The sequence below is a fragment of the Patella vulgata genome, chromosome 7 (assembly GCF_932274485.2).
Source record: "Patella vulgata chromosome 7, xgPatVulg1.2, whole genome shotgun sequence".
NCBI classification, from domain to species: domain Eukaryota; kingdom Metazoa; phylum Mollusca; class Gastropoda; family Patellidae; genus Patella; species Patella vulgata.
In genome coordinates, this window is record NC_065885.2 from 55,984,323 (window position 1) to 56,003,790 (window position 19,468).

The following is a 19,468-nucleotide window of genomic DNA, read 5'->3' on the forward strand; positions in this document are numbered from 1 at the left end:
ATGCGAATTGTGTAGGAATCTAAATATAAATAATAATCATTGTGGGTCTTGTCAATGGAAGATCAAACAAAGCTGGAAGAACCTGAGGGTGGCATGGTTGAATGGCTGCAAAAAGAGTACAAATTACACGAAGGCACGTGAGAACATATTATACAACATACTTAAAGTTGCATTGATTACACAGGGCAAAATTTTATAATTAGTTTTAGGGGGGGGGGGAGGTGGTTAGCACGTGCGCGCTGTATCATATAGCCTGTCATTGAGTCAACTGGCGTGATTTCGATTCCCCGGTTGTACGTGACAAGGAGTAGGGTCGCCTGTCCAACCTCGTGAGTTTTCTGCGGGTCCTCCGGTTTCCTCCCACTGCTAAAGACCCCTACGCGAAAGCGAATTATGGAAATAGAATTGAACCATACGTTAGTCCCGAATTGACCTAGTTTGTGTCGAGTGGACGTTAAACCCCATTTCTCTCTATATATATAAGTAGTTTGAGTACGCAAAATGTGAAGAAAAAACAAATTAACGTGTCTGGATGCTGGACTGCCTGAAACAAGGGCACTTAAAGTGATTAAAATACAACTTCTTACTACTGCTTCACTATATATTACAGTATTTTAAACAAAGTGTATCACCCGCCATATTGTTTTGACTCGTTGACGACATTTCGTCTATGCACGATTAAGATAAAGACCTGAACATTCTTGCCATTTCAAAAAGAAATAGTGAATATATTTCATTCAAATTACTTTATTCTGGACGAAGTAATGACTGTTTCAAGATGTAGCGTAGATCGTTTATTATCGAAGCAACAGTACTTGACAACCGAGACTAAGTCTCGAGTATCCATTTTATTGTTATTTCTTTTAAATCTCACGAGTGTTCTAATCCATTTAAATCTCGGCCATCCGATGGTGGAGAGAGTTGATTATATGCTTGTCATGTGAATTAATATCTAAATAATAGTTTATATACGTTTTTAAGTCAGAATAAAATAAAACCAAGTACGAACAATCCAAACTATTAGACAAAATTCGAAGTCCTAAAAAAACGGTATATGCAAAATAGTGTAATCATTAAATGCACTGTTCATCGTTAGAAAATACACGACCAACAATGGTAACAGGTGTCCGGATGAGTAAGCTTACCCGGCCTGGTACCACACCCACCATAGCTGCATCCAATCCATTAGACGAAATCTCGGTAAAATAGCGTAATTGGCCAATGGACTATCCGTATACAAAAATGTACGTAATGAACAGTGTTAACAGGTGAAGTAGACATAATCAGGAAGATCGATCCGCAGGCAGATTTATACAATTGTAAACATTGAAAATATATATTGTTTAAACCAACTTTTTTACTACTTTAAACAGGTTGTGAAAGAAAACCAGATTGAAAATGTCTAGTCGTTCAACAACGATCAGGGTTGAAACAGTTGATGATGTTAGCCGTATACCAGACTTGTTACAGGCGATGAAGGTGATGAGAGAGTTACATATAACCACAACTGGTGTTAGAGATTTAGATCAAGCCAAAGCCAAAATCATCGAAAACTTCTCAAAAGAAAAGGCTCATGAAATCTACTCCAAAAATGTAAGAATTCTCATTCTATATCAAAGTGGATAAAAATGTAAGAATTCTCATTCTATATTAATATGTAAGAATTCTCATTCTATATTAAAATGTAAGAATTCTCATTCTATATTAAAATGTAAGAATTCTCATTATATATTAAAATGTAAGAATTCTCATTCTATATCAAATTGGACAAAAATGTAAGAAAATTCTCATTTCATATCAAATTTGACAAAAATGTAAGAATTCTCATTCTATATCAAAATGGAAAAAAATGTAAGAATTCTCATTCTATATTAAAATGTAAGAATTCTCATTCTATATTAAAATGTAAGAATCATTCTATATTAAAATGGACAAAAATGTGAGAATTCTCATTCTACTGTATATGAAAATGGACGAAAAATGTAAGAATTCTCATTCTATATCAAAATGGACAAAAATGTACGAATGCTCATTCTATATTAAAATGTAAGAATTCTATATTAAAATGTAAGAATTCTATATTAAAATGGACAAAAATGTGAGAATTCTCATTCTACTGTATATGAAAATGGACAAAAATGTAAGAATTCTCATTTTATATCAAAATGTAAGAATTCTCATTCTATGTTAAAATGGACAAAAATGTAAGAATTCTCATTCTATATCAAAAAGGATAAAAATGTAAGAATTCTCTTTCTATATCAAAATGTAAGAAATCTCATTCTATGTCAAACTGTAGTAATTCCTATCAAATCAAGTAATGTTTATATATAGTCGATAGTGAGCTTCGTGGGTTTTCTCCGGGTCCTCCGGTTTCCTCCCACTGCTAAAGACCCCTACGCGTAAGCGAATTATTGAAATAAAATTGAACCATGTGTTAGTCCCGAAATGACCTAGTTTGTGTCGAGTGGACGTTAAACCCCATGTCTCTCTATCTCTCTCTATAGTGGGCCTTTAAAATGATCATCATAATGTAATAATTTTCAAAATTCGACGGGCAATTTTCAGTTAAGATGTATTTTACACATATAGGTTTGGATCCGAAGGGGTGGGGGAAATAGTCGGAACTGTCATCTACGGTGTTGCAATATTTTTCAATCTAGCAAAAATCCTGCCGATCCCTCTGAGTATAAATAAATTTAAAACTGAATGTTTCTGTTAATGTTGGGTATCGTTTTATTTTGTATTATTTGAATCAGAGATTAAAGTTGCAATTGCAAATTTTCAAGTTATATTTTTAAAATGTATTAAAATAAAGCCTTAAAATAGATGGTATCCATAAACAGTCCTACCTTGTTAAAGAATAATCCTATTAATCCTATAATTCGTCATTGTCAGCTGAGAAATTGGCAAAAATATCATTTTTAACTTCAAATTCCAACGTTAGAAAATGGCTGCCCCATGGTGTCAATAGCAAAACAGGGGAGATAATTGTGTTATTTCCTGTGTCATAGATTTTTAAGGGTGGGAAATAATGCCCATGATCGTATAATAGTGATTTCATAACCTATTGAGCAAAAGACAGAAATAATTATGTTTTGACTTTCTTAAAAATTCTCGCTTTAACAAAACAAGTGAGTTCTCTTTCGTTCGTTGGGTCGTAGGATTTAACGTCCGCTTCCATCGAGGATGAAAATGAAGGCAAAAGGGTTCAGTTCGTAGGTTCTCTGTACATGACAAATTAAGTTAAACACAGCTCCGGGCGGCCATTAGCAAATAGCTTTTTTTTCAACGCAAAAATAAAAGTATTATTTTAAAAAAGCATTGTTAGCAATATAAATACTACGATAATTACAAGACTATATGATAACACGCTAGTTAAGAGCTAGTCAACTTAAGCCCATCCCAGTATTTTAACACCCCGTTAGGAAAATGACACTGTGTTCGTCAATTATTAGTTGGGGTTTTTTAAAAAAAAAAAAAAACGATAGATGTATTATCTTTTAAACCGCCTATAAGTCGGGTTCTTTTGTATTTTTATAATAATGATTCATTGGCAATTTGTGGATTAAACATTGTCAGGTATATATATAATACGCCTGTTTCAACACACTTCAAGTGGTCACATGAGAAAAAGAATCGGTGTATTAGTCTACGTTTATAAATATGAAGTGACTCATATTCAATTAAGTGGCACACTTAAGTAAATGGCGGGCCCTGCCCAACCGCCACTCAAATCTAAGACTACGTTAATATTGAAATTGAATTCTATAACTGATTATTTTCTTATTTAATCCACAATGCAGGTTAAACGTAATCTCAAACTACTGAATGCTCGCTTAGAGGTTAGCAATGAAGGTCAAATTAAACAAAGTGTTGTTCAGCAAGCATCAAATTAATTGTTTACCAAGTTGAAAATAATTGAGTTAAATCCCTACCCAGACATTTATATAACTAACCAAATTGTTAAAAAATAAAATTTAAAAAAAAAACTAGGGCATAATGTCTTGTGACCTACTCAAGCAGCCCATTTTAAATGATGTGGTGATATCTTTCTTTCTTGTGTGTGCCTCGTCACTAGGTGAAACAGTGATTGTGGTGCATTGTTCAAATGGAGTGTTTTCCTCTAATGGCGGCAATTAATTTACAAAATCAATGGCCTACATCACTCTACTCCAAATTACCCTAAATTGACAGATCATATCATAATATTATTTTTACAAAGATTATAGATGTACTAAATAGCTAAATGAAAGCCGTTGAACTTCTTGAAAGTAGATTTATTTTATTTGTATATCGTTTTTTTTTTTTGCAATCCACATTAAAGTACTTATAACTGTAGATGACAAACATCTTTATGACTATTAATTAAACATACATTATGTCATAGAAATTATAAATTAGATCTTTATTTAAACAACAAGCACAAAATCAACTCTGTAGACCCACGGATGGCTTGGATTCGGCATGGATTTAAATAGGATTTCGTTGATTGATTAAATTTTTAAATGGCGTCGTAAGCGGGGATTAACCGTTACGTTGACGTCATACTCCCGGAAATAATTTTAGATCGAGGCTAAATGATAGATTGTACGAAGCGAGACCGCTGTTGAGCGAGGCCGCATGTCAGTCAATTTGTATTAAAGGTCGATATACATGTATACGGCCTTGATATTATGTTTAGTTGTTCTTAAAATGAGAGTTTGGATGTCGATATTATAGGCTACGCTCTTTTGTCACTTGCGTTTACAGAACAATTATAGAAATTGGTAAACATCGCAGCTAACATCACCCCAGTTGAATTGCAGCTCCATTGGATCACTGTTCGGGAGTTACGCAGGCCTACCAGTTACAGTACAAGAGTACACGCAGGCTAACAAGAAGTCGGCTATAATTATGCCTCATTGTTTTGGTCCATATCTATATATTAAAAGTCTTATTTTTAATTTGTAGTAAAAATAAATGTGATACGAATTGAATGGCAACCCCGTCTTAAACCACAGCCATTGAAAACGTTACTTGATAATCGAGATTATGTAGGTGGAGTTAACGCCTGTCAATCAAACGATTGTCTTTTCTCGGAGACGGTGAAGAGAGAATTGACTCCCATTTCTAGTCAAAAATTACAATAGTGATAATTTGACTGAAATTTTCAATATATTCTTCCTTCATCATCTATTTTTGAACTGTTATAGCAAGAATGGCCAACTCTCTATTAAAATCTCCCATAATGTATCTATCTTTAAATTATAGCATATATTTCCCTACCCCCATCACTTACAATTTATTTAGACTATTAATGTATGCACCTACTATAAATGTGTTGGTACACATTAACCTAACCCTAAACCGAACTAGCTACCTACTACAGTGTATTATAAGCACCAATTTAACCTCTCGGGTTTTAATATGTCACTAAATGTTTTGGTACACGTTACCCCAGCCCTAACCCGAACTAGCTACCGACTATAAGCACCAATTTAACCTCTCCGATTTTAACCTGTCACTAAATGTGTAGGTGTACGTTAACCCCCAACCCCACCCCTAACCCTCACCCTCACCATGGTTCTAATCCGAACTAGCTACCTACTATAAGCACCAATTTAACCTCTGCGATTTTAACCCATCTCTAAATAATACCTACTGAAACTACTGATGTATATCCAAATAAGAATTCTTAATTAAAGGAGCTAAATCGCTAATATTTGGGACCTAGAAATTGACACAAATGGGTCGCAACGCATATAATAATGTAATATGAATGTATATAAATTGATTAACATCCAATCGTTTCCGTTTTTTCTCTGATTTCAAATCAATTAGGTTCGGCGAAATACGCTAGAAGTCTCAATCGAATAGCAATCTCTAACATCTGGTTATTCCCGTCTATACCGATAGTATTTGTTGTGCATGCTTTCCAGATAAGAATATGGCGTCACCGTTTGGAATATGTCTAGCCTCGTTCTTCGAGTCCCTTGTTACAAATGGCACTGAAACGCATTATGGTACACCATTCGTGTACCAATAGTAAAATGTTTATTTTGTCTTAAATATTGGATATCAGAAGCCGATCTTTTCCCGGTAAGATCACAACATCAATGTGGATTTAAATTGACAAATGATTTGCGTTTTCAATGTCGAAGACATTGGATGATATTGAGTTAGAGACTTAGCTACTTTAAACGGGATATACACTAATAAAATTCATATTTATAGATAAATCATACTTAAGGCTTCTAATGCACAGGTAACCGCCCATTAACACAAATAAACACCATAATATCATCATCGTCATCATCCTCCCCATCGCCAGCACTAACAAATAAATATATAGACACCATCTACACAGTCTCTCCTACAGGACCGAGATCCCATGCAACTCGCCCTGAAAGAGAACGAAGCCAATCGGGAAAAGTTGACTCAGCTATTCAGAAAGTGTGATGCTTACTTAAGATCCATGTCCAGTCAGTTCCAGGATGATTTAAGACGAACTTTTCCAGAGTTTGAGACAGTTTTTCAACAAAGAGAACGAGATCTACAGATATCAAGTTGTTATATTTTAGTAGCAGGTATAAACAATTATTTTCAATCTGATTAAAATACAGATCTATATTTCGTTTCGTTTTTTTTATACTTTCGATATTGATTTCTCATATTGATTTATTTATTTAAAGTACTTTACAGTCTGATTTAAATACAGATCTATATTTCGTTTCGTAGTTTTAAACTTTCGATGGCCTACACTACATGAAGATCTGACAAGTTGTACTATACGGTCGTGTTAGGGGTCGTGCGAGCGGCTTTTGATTAATCAATCAGCGTTGACGTTTTTAGTGGTTTACCCACAGTTCCGTGCATGACACGCCAAGAAGTCGCCGTAACAGACCGTTTCATTGGCTTATCCCTCACTTCACCCAAAACGCCAGTACTATAACAACTCTTCCAGATCCTAGTGTAGTGAAGACAAGTAAAACGAAATTTGGAACTATTAAAAACGAAACGAAATAGGATCTGTGTTTAAATCAGAATTAATTATTTTTTGAAGATAAGAAATTAAGACGTCAGCTTATCGTGAAAAGGTCGTGTTAGGGAGTTTTATAGTTCGTTCACTCGTTAGCGTCTACGTAATTCAAGAGGTCATAGCTATTGAATCCGATGAAAAGTAGGCAAAATGGCAAAATTGCTTGACGTATGCCTATCTTCAGCGTCCCGGTCGGTTTAAAAAGTAGGAAGTCAAACCCTCTTTGATTTGTTTTGAAATATACTAGTAAGAACAGGAATGAGGTATGAAAGCAGTCTGTCTACTATGTCGAGTGGTGGATTTATGTGCTAAAGCGAAAAGCTTAGCCTAATAGAAACTCATGTACGTGGACCTTAGAACTGTTTTGGAAGTTACTTCGATAGGTGGCTTTATGTACTAAAGCGAAAAGCTTAGGATAATAGAATTTCGCATGCATGGACCTTCGGAAATGTTTTTGGGCATTAGGTCAAGTGATGGTTTAATATATTAGTAACTGTGCAGGCTTACCTCACTACACACAAATAATCACGATAAGAGACAGGGGGGGGGGAGAGAGAGAGAGAGAGAGAGAGAGAGAGCAATGGGGTTTAACATCCACTCGACACAAACTAGGTCATTTCAAGACTAACAAACGGTTTAATTTTATTTCAATAATTCGCTTGCGCGTGGGGGTCTTTAGCAGTGGGAGGAAACCGGAGGACCCGGAGAAAACCCACGAGGTTGGACAGGCGACCCTACTCCTTGTCACGTACAACCGGGGATTCGAAACCACGCCAGTTGACTCAATGACAGGCTTTATGATACAGCGCGCACGTGCTAACCATTCGGCCATCCAACCCCCCTAGCTGTTTTGGAAGTTACGTCGATGGGCTGTATGTGCCAATCCGAAAGGCTTAGGATAATAGAACCTCGCATGCATGGACCTTCAGAAATGTTTTGGGGCATTAGGTCAAATGATGGTTTTATATATTAGTAACTGCAGGAGAACCCCACTACACGCAAACAAACACGATAAGAGAAACCCGCGGACAAGACAAGCTACGCAACAAATATCAAACCAAATGAATAGATCTTGATGCCAACCGTAAGCAACTAAGCATCCAATGCGCTGTACGGACTTAGCAAAATAGAATCTGCTGCGTACTGACTTTCAGAACAATTTTGAACTTACTACAAAATGATTTTCTTTTCTTCTACTCACAGGTGAGACCGGGGCAGGTAAAAGTAGTGTAATCAATCTATTATTAGGTAGCAATGTTCTACCTACTAGTGATCTACAGTGTACAGCTAATATATGTGAACTCAGGAAATCAGACCGGCGTTACTACGTTCTCGTCCATAGAATAAAAGAGAATGAAAGACGAAAACAACGACAGATTGTGGACTACGACGAAAGAGGGGGTGTACAACATTTTCTAGAAAATCTGGCCGGTCATATACAGTTAGTCGATCAAACTACGGAGGAAAGTAAATATGAAAAGATTGAAATTTATTGGCCGTTTCCTTTTAACATGGTAAGTATAGGAGAGAGAGAGAGAGAGAGAGTGAGAGAGAGAGAGGTGGTCGGGTAGGCGGGGTTAACGCCAATCGATACAAATTACGTCACTTCGGGACTAATATATGGCTCAATTTTAGTTCAGTAATTCGCTTGCGAGTGTGAGGAAACCGGGGTACCCGGACAAAACCCCACGGAGTTGAACTGGCGGCCCTACGTATAAGCGGTGAATCGAAACCACGCCACTTACCCAATGACAGACCTTATGGTTTCACGCGCATTAGACCACCCACCCCAAGAATAGTTATAATAAAGATATAGTTATAATACAGATACTTTGTCGTACCAACCAAATGAAATGAAATGAAATGGGGTTTAACGTCCTACGTCTCTGCATCGACTGGGCTAATTAAGACGGGCTTAGGTCATATAGTGTGCTATGAGGGACATTTTGCCCGCACAGCGACACTACGGCCTACTCCAACTGTTTATTTTTTTTTCCCTTCCGAACGATTATAAGTTTACCCCTGTCAGACCCAACGTCTTGCACCACTGCCAAGGGGAGGGGGGGGGGGGCACGTCGGCCAATCCCGATAAACGTTCTCGGTCAGTACCTCCAGTTTAGCAAGTCAACGTCTTTCTCACTGTGCAACCGTGACTCCCACTTTGGTAATGTTGATATTGTAAGTGGTAATATTTGATATGTTGATATTAGAAATGGCAATATGTGATATTTGTAGAATAATATATGATAATTTGCAGGATAATATCGTAATTTTTATTGTTTGTAGGATGATATCGCTATTATAAATGATAATATTTAATATTTCTAGGATAATATTGTATTTGTTGATACTCCTGGCATTGGTGATAATCTCAATTTATCTAAAAGCTTACAAACCTACATGGGGAAAACATTTGGTTTTATATATGTTATTAATAGTGCTGCAGCCGGTGGTGTTCACAGAGACAGGGTAAGTAGATACACGGGGCATCACCTACGTAGCCATTATCTATCATAGATTATAGCAATTTATTTATTTTTCTAATACATAAAAAAATGTTTTAGAATTTAATTTGACGGAAGAAAAAATTAATATTTGTGACTCATTAATTCGCATCGATGTCATCCTTATCAGTGACTGCAGCAGCCTAACGAATATTCACCGCTGATCAGTGTGGGATTATAGTTTAAAACATTTAGGATTACAATCTATTAAAAGAAAGTAATGATCAATTTCCTTTTTAGGAACTTTGGGGTTACAGGAATTGTGACGACCCAGGTCGACACTTTTTATAGGGCTGCACAATCAATCTACAGCATTGAAATAGAAAGTTGTTTTTCTATCGAGTCAGGGAACTGATACAAGACGTGTGTAGTGGGGAGGGGGGGGGGGAGACTCGGGCCAATTTATTCATCGGACATTTTAAACTCAATAAAGTTCAACATCGTCTGGTCAGTTCAATGGTTTCTCTTCGTTGGTTCCATTGTTTGTCGATTCGTTCATATCCTGTTATAAAATACAAGCAACTACTGTAGACTGTGCTTGCTCTAATAAACCAATAAACAGTATCATCCTGTTTTGAGAAAGCATTAAATACGACGAAGAACACGGTGTTGTATTGCGTTCACAATATACTTTCAAGAATTTATATTTTTTTTCTTTTGTAACATTTTTCAGTTGGGTAGATTGTTGAGGGCGGCCCAAGAACGTGGAGATGAGGATTTTGACCCATCCGCAGCCTTATTCGTCTGTAACAAACAGGATTTAATCAAACAGTCTGACGTAGCGGAAGTTATGGAAGCTACGATAGCAAAGTTAAAGATGTGTTACCCAGGCGTGGAGAGTGATCAACTATATCCTATATCTTCTAGAGAGGTAAATAAAATCGTTCTATTAGAACGGTCATTAAAAATTTGAGGAGTGACGAGGAGCTGTGGCATGCCAGTCTTGTTGGCGAAGGAGACATTTCATTTAGATGTTGATATTGAAACTGAAGGGGGGAGGGAGGCGAGGAGCTGTGACATTTTGGCGAAGGAGACATTTTATTTAAGTCTTGCTACTAGAACGGTCTTTGGAAATTGGAAGGGTGGGGGGGGCGAGGAGCCGTGACATTCTAGTCTTGTTGGTGAAGGAGACATTTTATTGGAGGGGGGTGGGGGGGGCGAGGAGCCGTGACATTCTAGTCTTGTTGGCGAAGGAGACATTTTATTTATATCCTTTATCGCCATCAGACCCCTCTCTACACATTTCATTTTGTAACTGCTTTGACCAACGATATGCCCACCCTCAGTGGGGTTTTCCTTAACTAAGTTCTTGTTTAAGCAAGCTGTTCAAGTTTACGTTCTCAAGTTAAATATCTATCTCAATATACTGACTTGTACATCTGATTATTTCAATTTGTACATCTCAATATTTTGACTTGTACATCTCAATATTTTGACTTGTACATCTCAATATTTTGACATCTCAATATTTTGACTTGTACATCTCAATATTTTGACTTGTACATCTCAATATACTGACTCAATATACTGACTTGTGCATCCCAATATACTGACTTTGAATTATACATCTCAGTATACTGACTTATCTGATTATGTTGACTTGTACATGTAAATATTTTGACTTGTACATGTCAATATCTTGATTTGTGTAACTCAGTACATGATATGCCATCTATTTTAAATCATGTTGGGTCTGGTGGACTTTCGTACTTACGTAATTGTGCAAGAGAGCAAAACAAGTTTAAATTACGAACAATCATATTCATGGCCACACAAGAACATACATGTTTAAGAACCACTAACAGTGTACCTCCTTTAACACCCGTCTCGAAATCTACAATGGTTTAAAGTCTCTGATCGATATGGAATCCCTTGAAAACTTTAACAAAGATATGATCAAATCATATAATTGTTAATCCGATTGAATTGTCGGTAGTAGTTCCTTTCGGATTTTTTATTTTTCACCAAAGGGAATCATTTCTCGCCACATCTGACACAAATTTACAATAATTAGACACTATTTTCAAGTAGAATTATGCAATTAAAAAACATACACAAAAGACGTTTGAACTGATAAGCCATTACGAGACTCGAACATGCGCAGATTGCATGTTTTGTTTAATCGCAAAATTCTTCTTTAAAATAGTGTTGAATTATTATAGATGATATAATATTTGTTTCTTAAAGGCTCAATACCACTCTTGTTGTAACTGAATAATATGTCCCAATCTTTATTCTGGTCAACAAATTGTACTATTTTACAATATTCCAATTAATTGATGATACAAATTTCATCTTAACACACTTAATTTAAAAAATTGGAAAAGTTCAACTAAATGATTTGAAAAGCCTGACGTAAAGCTTTTCAAATGTGACTTGGATTTAAAAATATTTTTGAACCCTCTGAACAAGTAAAATATGATTTAATGGATAATTTACACAACAGGTAGGACACTAACACATCTAGTACTTAGAATAAGGCTATTTTTTTATTTTCTGGAGCTGTCAAGCCAGCAAGAGTGTTATTGTCCCTTTAACTAAACGTTAAATAACCAGTTTGAGTATATTGTAGCATGGACTAAGCGGTCACAATCAGAAAATGCAAATAAAAGTCAGTCAGTGATTTTAACTGAACATAGAATTTTCAGCATAAATACAAGCATGATTTTTTTATTTCATTCAGTTATAAATGAATTTATTTTTCAGGCTATTAAAACAGCTGAATATAATCGTGGTATGTTGAAAGAACACACGGCTTTAGTTACAGGTGTACGAGATGTTCTACCTAAAATATTCCATTCTCAACTAGCAGCACATTATAGGTATTATATCATATTTCATTAAAGAGGAACTGTTATATAGGCGTGTCTTCTGTGTTAATTGTTTGATTGGCTTCTTCTATGTCTGTTAATTTATAGTGAATTCTCCTATGTCTGTTAATTTATAGTGAATTCTCATATGTCTGTTAATGTATAGTGAATTCTCACATGTCTGTTAATTTATAGTGAATTCTCCTGTGTCTGTTAATGTATAGTGAATTCTCACATGACTGTCAATTTATAGTGAGTTTTCATATGTGCGTTAATTTATAGTGAATTCTCCTATGTCTGTTAATTTATAGTGAATTCTCCTGTGTCTGTTAATTTATAGTGAATTCTCCTATGTCGGTAATTTATAGTGAATTCTCCTGTGTCTGTTAATTTATATCGAATTCTCCTATGTCTGTTAATTTATAGCGAATTCTTCCATGTATGTTAGCTTGTAGCGAATTATGGTATGTCTGTTAGTTTATAGTGAATTCTCCCGTGTCTTTTAGTTTATAGCGAATTGTAGCACAAATCAAAAATATCCTCGATTCTGATTGGTCGGAAAGTGTGGTCGAATGGACAATAAACCCTCTCTAAATTATCAAGGCTAATTACTATGTATAAATATAACAGTGAACTTGTTTTGTTGGAGTTTTTTTTTCATTTTTGTGCTTAATTATCTTCCTCAACTCAAATCTTTATTGACAAATATCTTCAAGACATTCTGCACACATGACTATCACACCATTTTCAAACGCCATCTTTTATGAAAACACATTCCCGAAATACATAAAACAGTAGAAAATGAGTCATAAATTAATTTAAACCATTTTCAGGCATCCTAAATCATTCGTTTTCGTTTTCGGTAGGCTAGTTCCACTCACCAATGTTTATGGCTTAATCAGGTAGATTTTTTAAATCACACTTTGATCAAATTCGGACTAGCATGATCTGCCTAATAATAAGTCATTAGTCACAAGAAATCGCTTGAAAATATAACGAGAGAGTCGAAAATAGTAGGCCCTAGCTGAAATAGGTCTAATAAACAGGGATTCTATGCCAAAATTGACATTTGTTGACAACACGTCAGAACAGTATACATAGCAACCTCTAGAATCCTAGACATCACACATTTTTATAGGTCGGAACTATTTCAATCAAGGCTGACACTGATGGCTCAAAACACCGTAATAAGACTAATTTTTTTGTTTTTTGGGGTTTTTTTTGGGGTTTTTTTAAATCTCCACACGTTTAAAACATTTTTTGGCGATATCCGAATAACATTTTCTTCCATAATTCATTTACCAGCGACGATCGAGATTCCAAGCATTTAAATTTGCAGGAAAGCGAGGACGGCCTAAATCTATTGAGAAAATGAACGCAAGCACGTGGCCAAATAACGACTTTTTAAAATGAGTGTAAAAATGTTTCCTAAACAGTTCCGGGGAAAATCCCTAAAAATTTGAGCTACAATATATATACCAACATTCCTGTTTCGTATTGATCGGAGGTTTATTGTCCATTTAACCATGCTTGAATTATCCATTAGAACAACTCGAAGCTGTCTAATTATTCAAGTATGGTTAAGTGAACAATTAACCCCCCTAAAATACAAAACAGGACCAATCAGAATCGAGGAAATTTCTAATTTATGCTACATTGGACAATAAACCCCATCTAATTTATTGTCAAGGAGAATTACTGCGTATATATATTACAGTGTACATTTTTATACGCCCACATTTTCATGTGGACGTATTATGCCGTCGCCCCTGTCCGTCCCAGCGTCCGGACGTCTGTTTGTCCGTCCGTCCGTCCGTCCGTCCGTCCGTCCACAATTTGTTTGTGGACACTCTACAGGTCACAATTCTTATCCGATTTTAACGAAACTTGAAATATAGGTGTATCTCCAAAAGATCTCGGCTGCTTTCGATATTGGCATGTATCGGATCGAAACTTCAAGGATTATGGCCCCTGTTTGTACGAAAAATCACGTTTTTGGCTTGTGGACCCTATAGAGGTCACAATCTTTATCCGATTTTGTTGAATCTTGAAATGTAAGTTTATAACCCAAAGATCTTGGTTCCTTTCGATATTCGCGCATATCGGACCATAACTTCCTGAATTATGCCCCCTGATTGTACGAAAAATCGCGTTTTTAGCTTGTGGACCCAATAGAGGTCATAATTTTCATCCGATTTAAAAAGCCGTATTATTATATCACCGTTAAAGCCTAAGAACGGCTGAGTTCGAATTTCGTGAAAATCGGCCCAAAACTGACAGACAAAATGGCCGCCCCTCGTTCTCATATAGCTTAAAAATATGGTATATCAAGGTTGTGGACCCTATAGAGGTCACAATTTTTATCCGATTTTGTTGAAACTTGAAATGTAAATTTATAACCCAAAGATGTCGGTTCCTTTCGATATTTGCGCATATCGAATTGTTATTTCCTGAATTATGGCCCTTGATTGTAGGAAAAATCACTTTCTTTTTAGCTTGTTCTCTATCCATCTCTCCAAAATGTGGGCGTATTCTGCCTGGCAGCCGCTGGTTTTCATTTTTGAGGTTAATGGACTTATTAACAATTAAAATTTTCAGAAAATTCTGCAAACATTACTATCACACCATTTTCGAACATCATCTTTTATGAAAACACATTTCTGAAATACATAAAAAAACAGTACAGAATCAGCCATGAATTAAATAAAACCGTTTTCAGGTATCCAAATATATTCGTAACTAGGCAGTCACAGTGTGGACATTTTTTTTTTTTTTTCTTTTTTCTTTTTTTGGTAGGCTAGCTTCACTCACCAATGTTTACTTAATCAGGTGATTTTTTTTTTTAAATCAAAGTCTAACTAGCATGATCGAAAATAGCAGCTGAAATGCAGGCCTAATCATTATGCCAAAATTGACATGTGTTGACAGCACGTCAGAACAGTATACCTACATAGCAACCGCTAGAATCCAAGGCTAGACATAAGAGTAATTTCCTGTTCTTTTTAAATAAATCTTCAAGCCTTAAAAATATTTTTTTTTTGTCGATATCCGAATAACATTTTCTTTCATAATTCATTTACCAGCGACTCGAAAATCAAGCATTTTAAAATTGCAGGACAGCAAGGACGGCCTAAATCTATTGAAAATATTTTGAAAAATGAACGCAAGCACGTGGTCAAATAACGATTTTGTTAAAATGAGTGTAGAAATGTTTCCTAAATATTTCCGAAGAAAATCTCTAAATGTTCTAATGATTCAAGCATGGTTAAATGGACAATAACCCCCTCTAAATACTAAACAGGAAGTGGTTATCTCCTAATTATCCTATTTTTGTTAATTTATATAGTTCTCATATGTCTGTTAATTTATAGTTAGTTCTCATAGGTCTGTTAATTGATAGCGATTTATCCTAGGTCTGTTGATGTATAATGAATTATAGTGAATTATCCTATGTCTGCTAGTTTATTGTGAATTCTCCCGTGTCTATGTATTTATAGTTAATTTATAGTGAATTCTCCCATGTCTGTTGATGTATACTGAATTCTCCTATGTCTTTTTCTTTGATTGCGATTTCTCCCATGTCTGTTAGTTTATAGCGAATTATCCTATGCCAGTTAGTTTATAGTGAATTCTCCCGTGTCTATGGATTTATAGTGAATTCTCCTATGTCTGTTTCTTGATAGCGAATTCTCCCATGTCTGTTAGTTTATAGCGAATTATCTTATCCCAGTTAGTTTATAGTGAATTCTCCCGGGTCTATGGATTTATAGTGAATTCCCCCGTGTCATTTAATTTATAGCGAATTCTCCTATGTCCGTTGATTTATAGTGATTTCTCACGTTGATTTATAGCGAAAGATTTAAAGTACTTTACAATCTGATTAAAATACAGATCTATATTTCGTTTCGGTTTTTATATTCTTCGATGGCCTCTACTACAAGAAGATCTGACTAGTTTTAGTGGGAGGTCGCGTCAGGGGGTCATACAATGCGTCAGACATTGATTAATCAATCATTCTGTTTACCCACTGCTCCGTGGACAACACGCCAAGAACTCGCCGTAACAGACTAATTTCTCACATCACGCAGAACGCGGGTAATATAACAACTCGTTCAGATCCTAGTGTTGTGAAGACAAGTAAACTATACAAAAAAACGAAACGAAATAGGATCCGTGTTTTAATCAGATTGAGTACTTTAAGATATTAATAAAATCGTTCTATTGACTATTTCTAAGTAAACTATGAATGGAATCAGATTAAATTTGTTTTCGAGTGTATCAAATTTCACACACAAGACTCACAAACGTATCATGTTTACGTCCGTTTCTTTTATATTCTCTTTACGGACCCAGATAAGGGCTTGATACAAGGATTCAAGCATAGAAGTTTTACTGTCAATTAATTACACGTCGTCATTTAAGATAATTGTGAACGTATTTAAAGGAAATTTGTTTTATGGTGTATCAAATTCCACACAAGACACACAAGCGTATCATGTTTATGTCCGTATCTATTACATTTTGTTACCGGACTCAGAGAAGGACTTGGTATAAGGATTTCAGCCTTAAAAGTTTTACTGTCAACTATTTACACGTCATTAAGCGACAATATGTCTATGCAAGTTGTAGCAATCTGTCCTCTTTAATCTGCTAGTAATCATCTTAATTGTTGAATTATTCAACTTGAATATGTATAGTAATTTAGGAATTGTAACAGTTTAAACATACATTATGCAAGAGCTAAATCTGCTTATTGCAGGTCTCTCTTTAGGCCGGAAATGTTATCTTAATTATTAATTAGACATTAATTAACTTATCCAGACCATAGTCAACTTTCGATGACATCGCTAGCCTGCGATATTTACTGGATTATGATCCCATTTGCTGCTCGACTTCCATTCATAATTTAATTATGAAATGGATGATCGCGACTATGTTTTTATCGTACAGACTTTAGAAATGATGATCGCGTCTAGACCGAAATTTCAGTCGCTTAATTCTCGGTTCATAGTGGATCAATTTGACTGAAATTTTCAGCAAATTGCCTTTACATTATCTGGTGTTTAACTATTATAGTGAGAACTGACAGCTCTTTATTTTATCTCCCATAATATATCTTTAAGCTATAACGATGCATGCAATATTCTTAAATAATGCCCATTGTTTATCACTCTACAACGTCAATAGGGGGGTTGGATGGCCGCTTGCGCGTAGGGGTCTTTAGCAGTGTGAGGAAAGCCGAAGACCCAGAGAAAATCAACGAGGTTGGACAGGCGACCCTACTCCTTGTCAAGTACATCCGGGGAATAGACACCACGCCAGATGACTCAATGCCAGATTTTATGATACAGTTCGCACGTGCTAACCATTTGACCATTCAACACCTCTCTTAGTTTTAGAATAATGCCCGAAATGTGATATGTATGAATAAAATGTCGACTATACCTGTTGTATATTTGAAATCTACACTACAGTTATTTTTTTTTAACAATTGTAATTAAAATATAGAACATAATACTTGCACGCCACAGTAAGGTGAAGGGTACAGTTGTCTCATCATTTTGGTGGCGCAGTGTTTAAGGCGCTAGCTCAAAAAGAAGGGGAACCGATATTTTATCCTGGTGTTTCTCGAGAATGTTATGTGGTGTAGGACTGGCGGCGACTGGCAAGGAACAGTCTCTAGTCGTTCGAGTGGGACGAAAACCCGAGGTCACGCGTACACGTTGACAGTTGAAATTCGATGAAGAGTAGATGGAAACGTAGCTGCCGGGGCAAAATGTCCCTCATCGCACACATTACATAGCGTATTCCCATCGTTATTATCCCGGTTGGTGCAGAAAAATAGGACGTTAAACCCCATTTCTTTTTATTGAATTCTGATCGTTTTGTTCTTTATTTTTTTTAGATGGCTGGCTTCAGTTATCAAAAGAACTCTATACACATTGAAAGTGTCAAGAGTTATTGATGCAAAGAGTATAAATGATAAAGAAAATGAATTAAGTGACATTAAAGCACAAATGGCAGCTCTTGCGAGACGTGCAGAAGATCGAATCACCATTATGAAAACTGATATGAAGAACTCCATACAAAGTGTCGCTAATGAAGTTCTGCGGGTTCTTGGTATATATAACTACTTCTTAACGAGCATTCTTAACGTTTTTATCACCCTAATTTGAAAAATGCAAAACTAGGTGGGGAATCACGTGGCTAAGTGGGTAAGACGCTGGCCTACTAGCCTGGAGGTCGGTGTTTGATCCCTGCATTGGCCGAGAAAGTTCATCCAGATTTTCCGGTGTGGTTCCCCCTTGTCAGTGATGCAGGACGGAGGGCCTGACAAGGACAGTTGTCCAGTCGTTCGGATGGGACGAAAAACCGAGGTCCCGTGTACACATTGGCGAACACGTAAAAGATCCCTTGACAGTTGGAATTCGATATAAGAGTAGGCTGTAGTGCCGCTGTCCGGGCAAAATTTACCTCATAGCACACTGTATGGCGTATGCCCTTCTTCATTAGCCCAGTTCGGAGCAGAACAGTAGGACGTTAAACCCCATTTCTTTTCATTTCATTTCATTTTGCAAAACTAGGTGTGACGGGGGGGGGGGGGGCGTCCGAACTACTCCCTTCTATAATCGAAAGCGGCATACAAAACTGGTCTGAAGGACAAGGGACATTTTTCAATGATATTTGATTGGCCGGCGGACAATGTCCCCGATAATGTTTTACCCTCTCCGCTCGGCATCGATCATCATGCTCTCGTCCTTTAATGACTGCCCCCCCCACCCACCTATAAAATAAATCACTGTATATATGGAAGACCAAACAGCTTTTTATTCAGTGTTCTTAATTCTTAGTCCCTAATTCATAGTCCTTAATTTTTATTTCTTCATTTGTTGTCGTATTTCGACATCTGTATACTAAAATTAACATTTGTATGTTTTTGGAGAAATGTTTTGCAAGACTTGTATTTGGAGATTTGTATTTAGAAATTTGTTGTTGCAGTTTTGTTTTTCGTTGTATTTCACTGATGAAATGTAAATGTAGGCTAATTTTTTATTTTCTAAACAAAGAAATAAGAATTAAGGACTATGGATTAAGAAATAAGGAATAAGAACACTGAATAAAGAGCTGTTTGG

At 36.0% G+C, this 19,468-nt stretch overlaps 1 protein-coding gene across 2 annotated transcripts in view; it reads left to right on the forward strand.

Annotated features, from left to right (window-relative positions):
* Nucleotides 1-19,468, forward strand: part of LOC126826797 (uncharacterized) — a 52,485-nt gene that overhangs the window by 21,231 nt on the left and 11,786 nt on the right. Inside the window, exons 2-8 of one of the 2 annotated variants that reach the window (XM_050555879.1) lie at nt 1,374-1,593; nt 6,350-6,569; nt 8,225-8,535; nt 9,350-9,490; nt 10,199-10,396; nt 12,232-12,347; nt 18,241-18,455. In XM_050555879.1, coding sequence (XP_050411836.1) covers nt 1,399-1,593; nt 6,350-6,569; nt 8,225-8,535; nt 9,350-9,490; nt 10,199-10,396; nt 12,232-12,347; nt 18,241-18,455 — 1,396 coding nt within the window. In that variant the 5' untranslated portion in view covers nt 1,374-1,398. The remainder of the gene's footprint in view (nt 1-1,373; nt 1,594-6,349; nt 6,570-8,224; nt 8,536-9,349; nt 9,491-10,198; nt 10,397-12,231; nt 12,348-18,240; nt 18,456-19,468) is intronic. The other variant, XM_050555880.1, reaches the window with a different exon arrangement.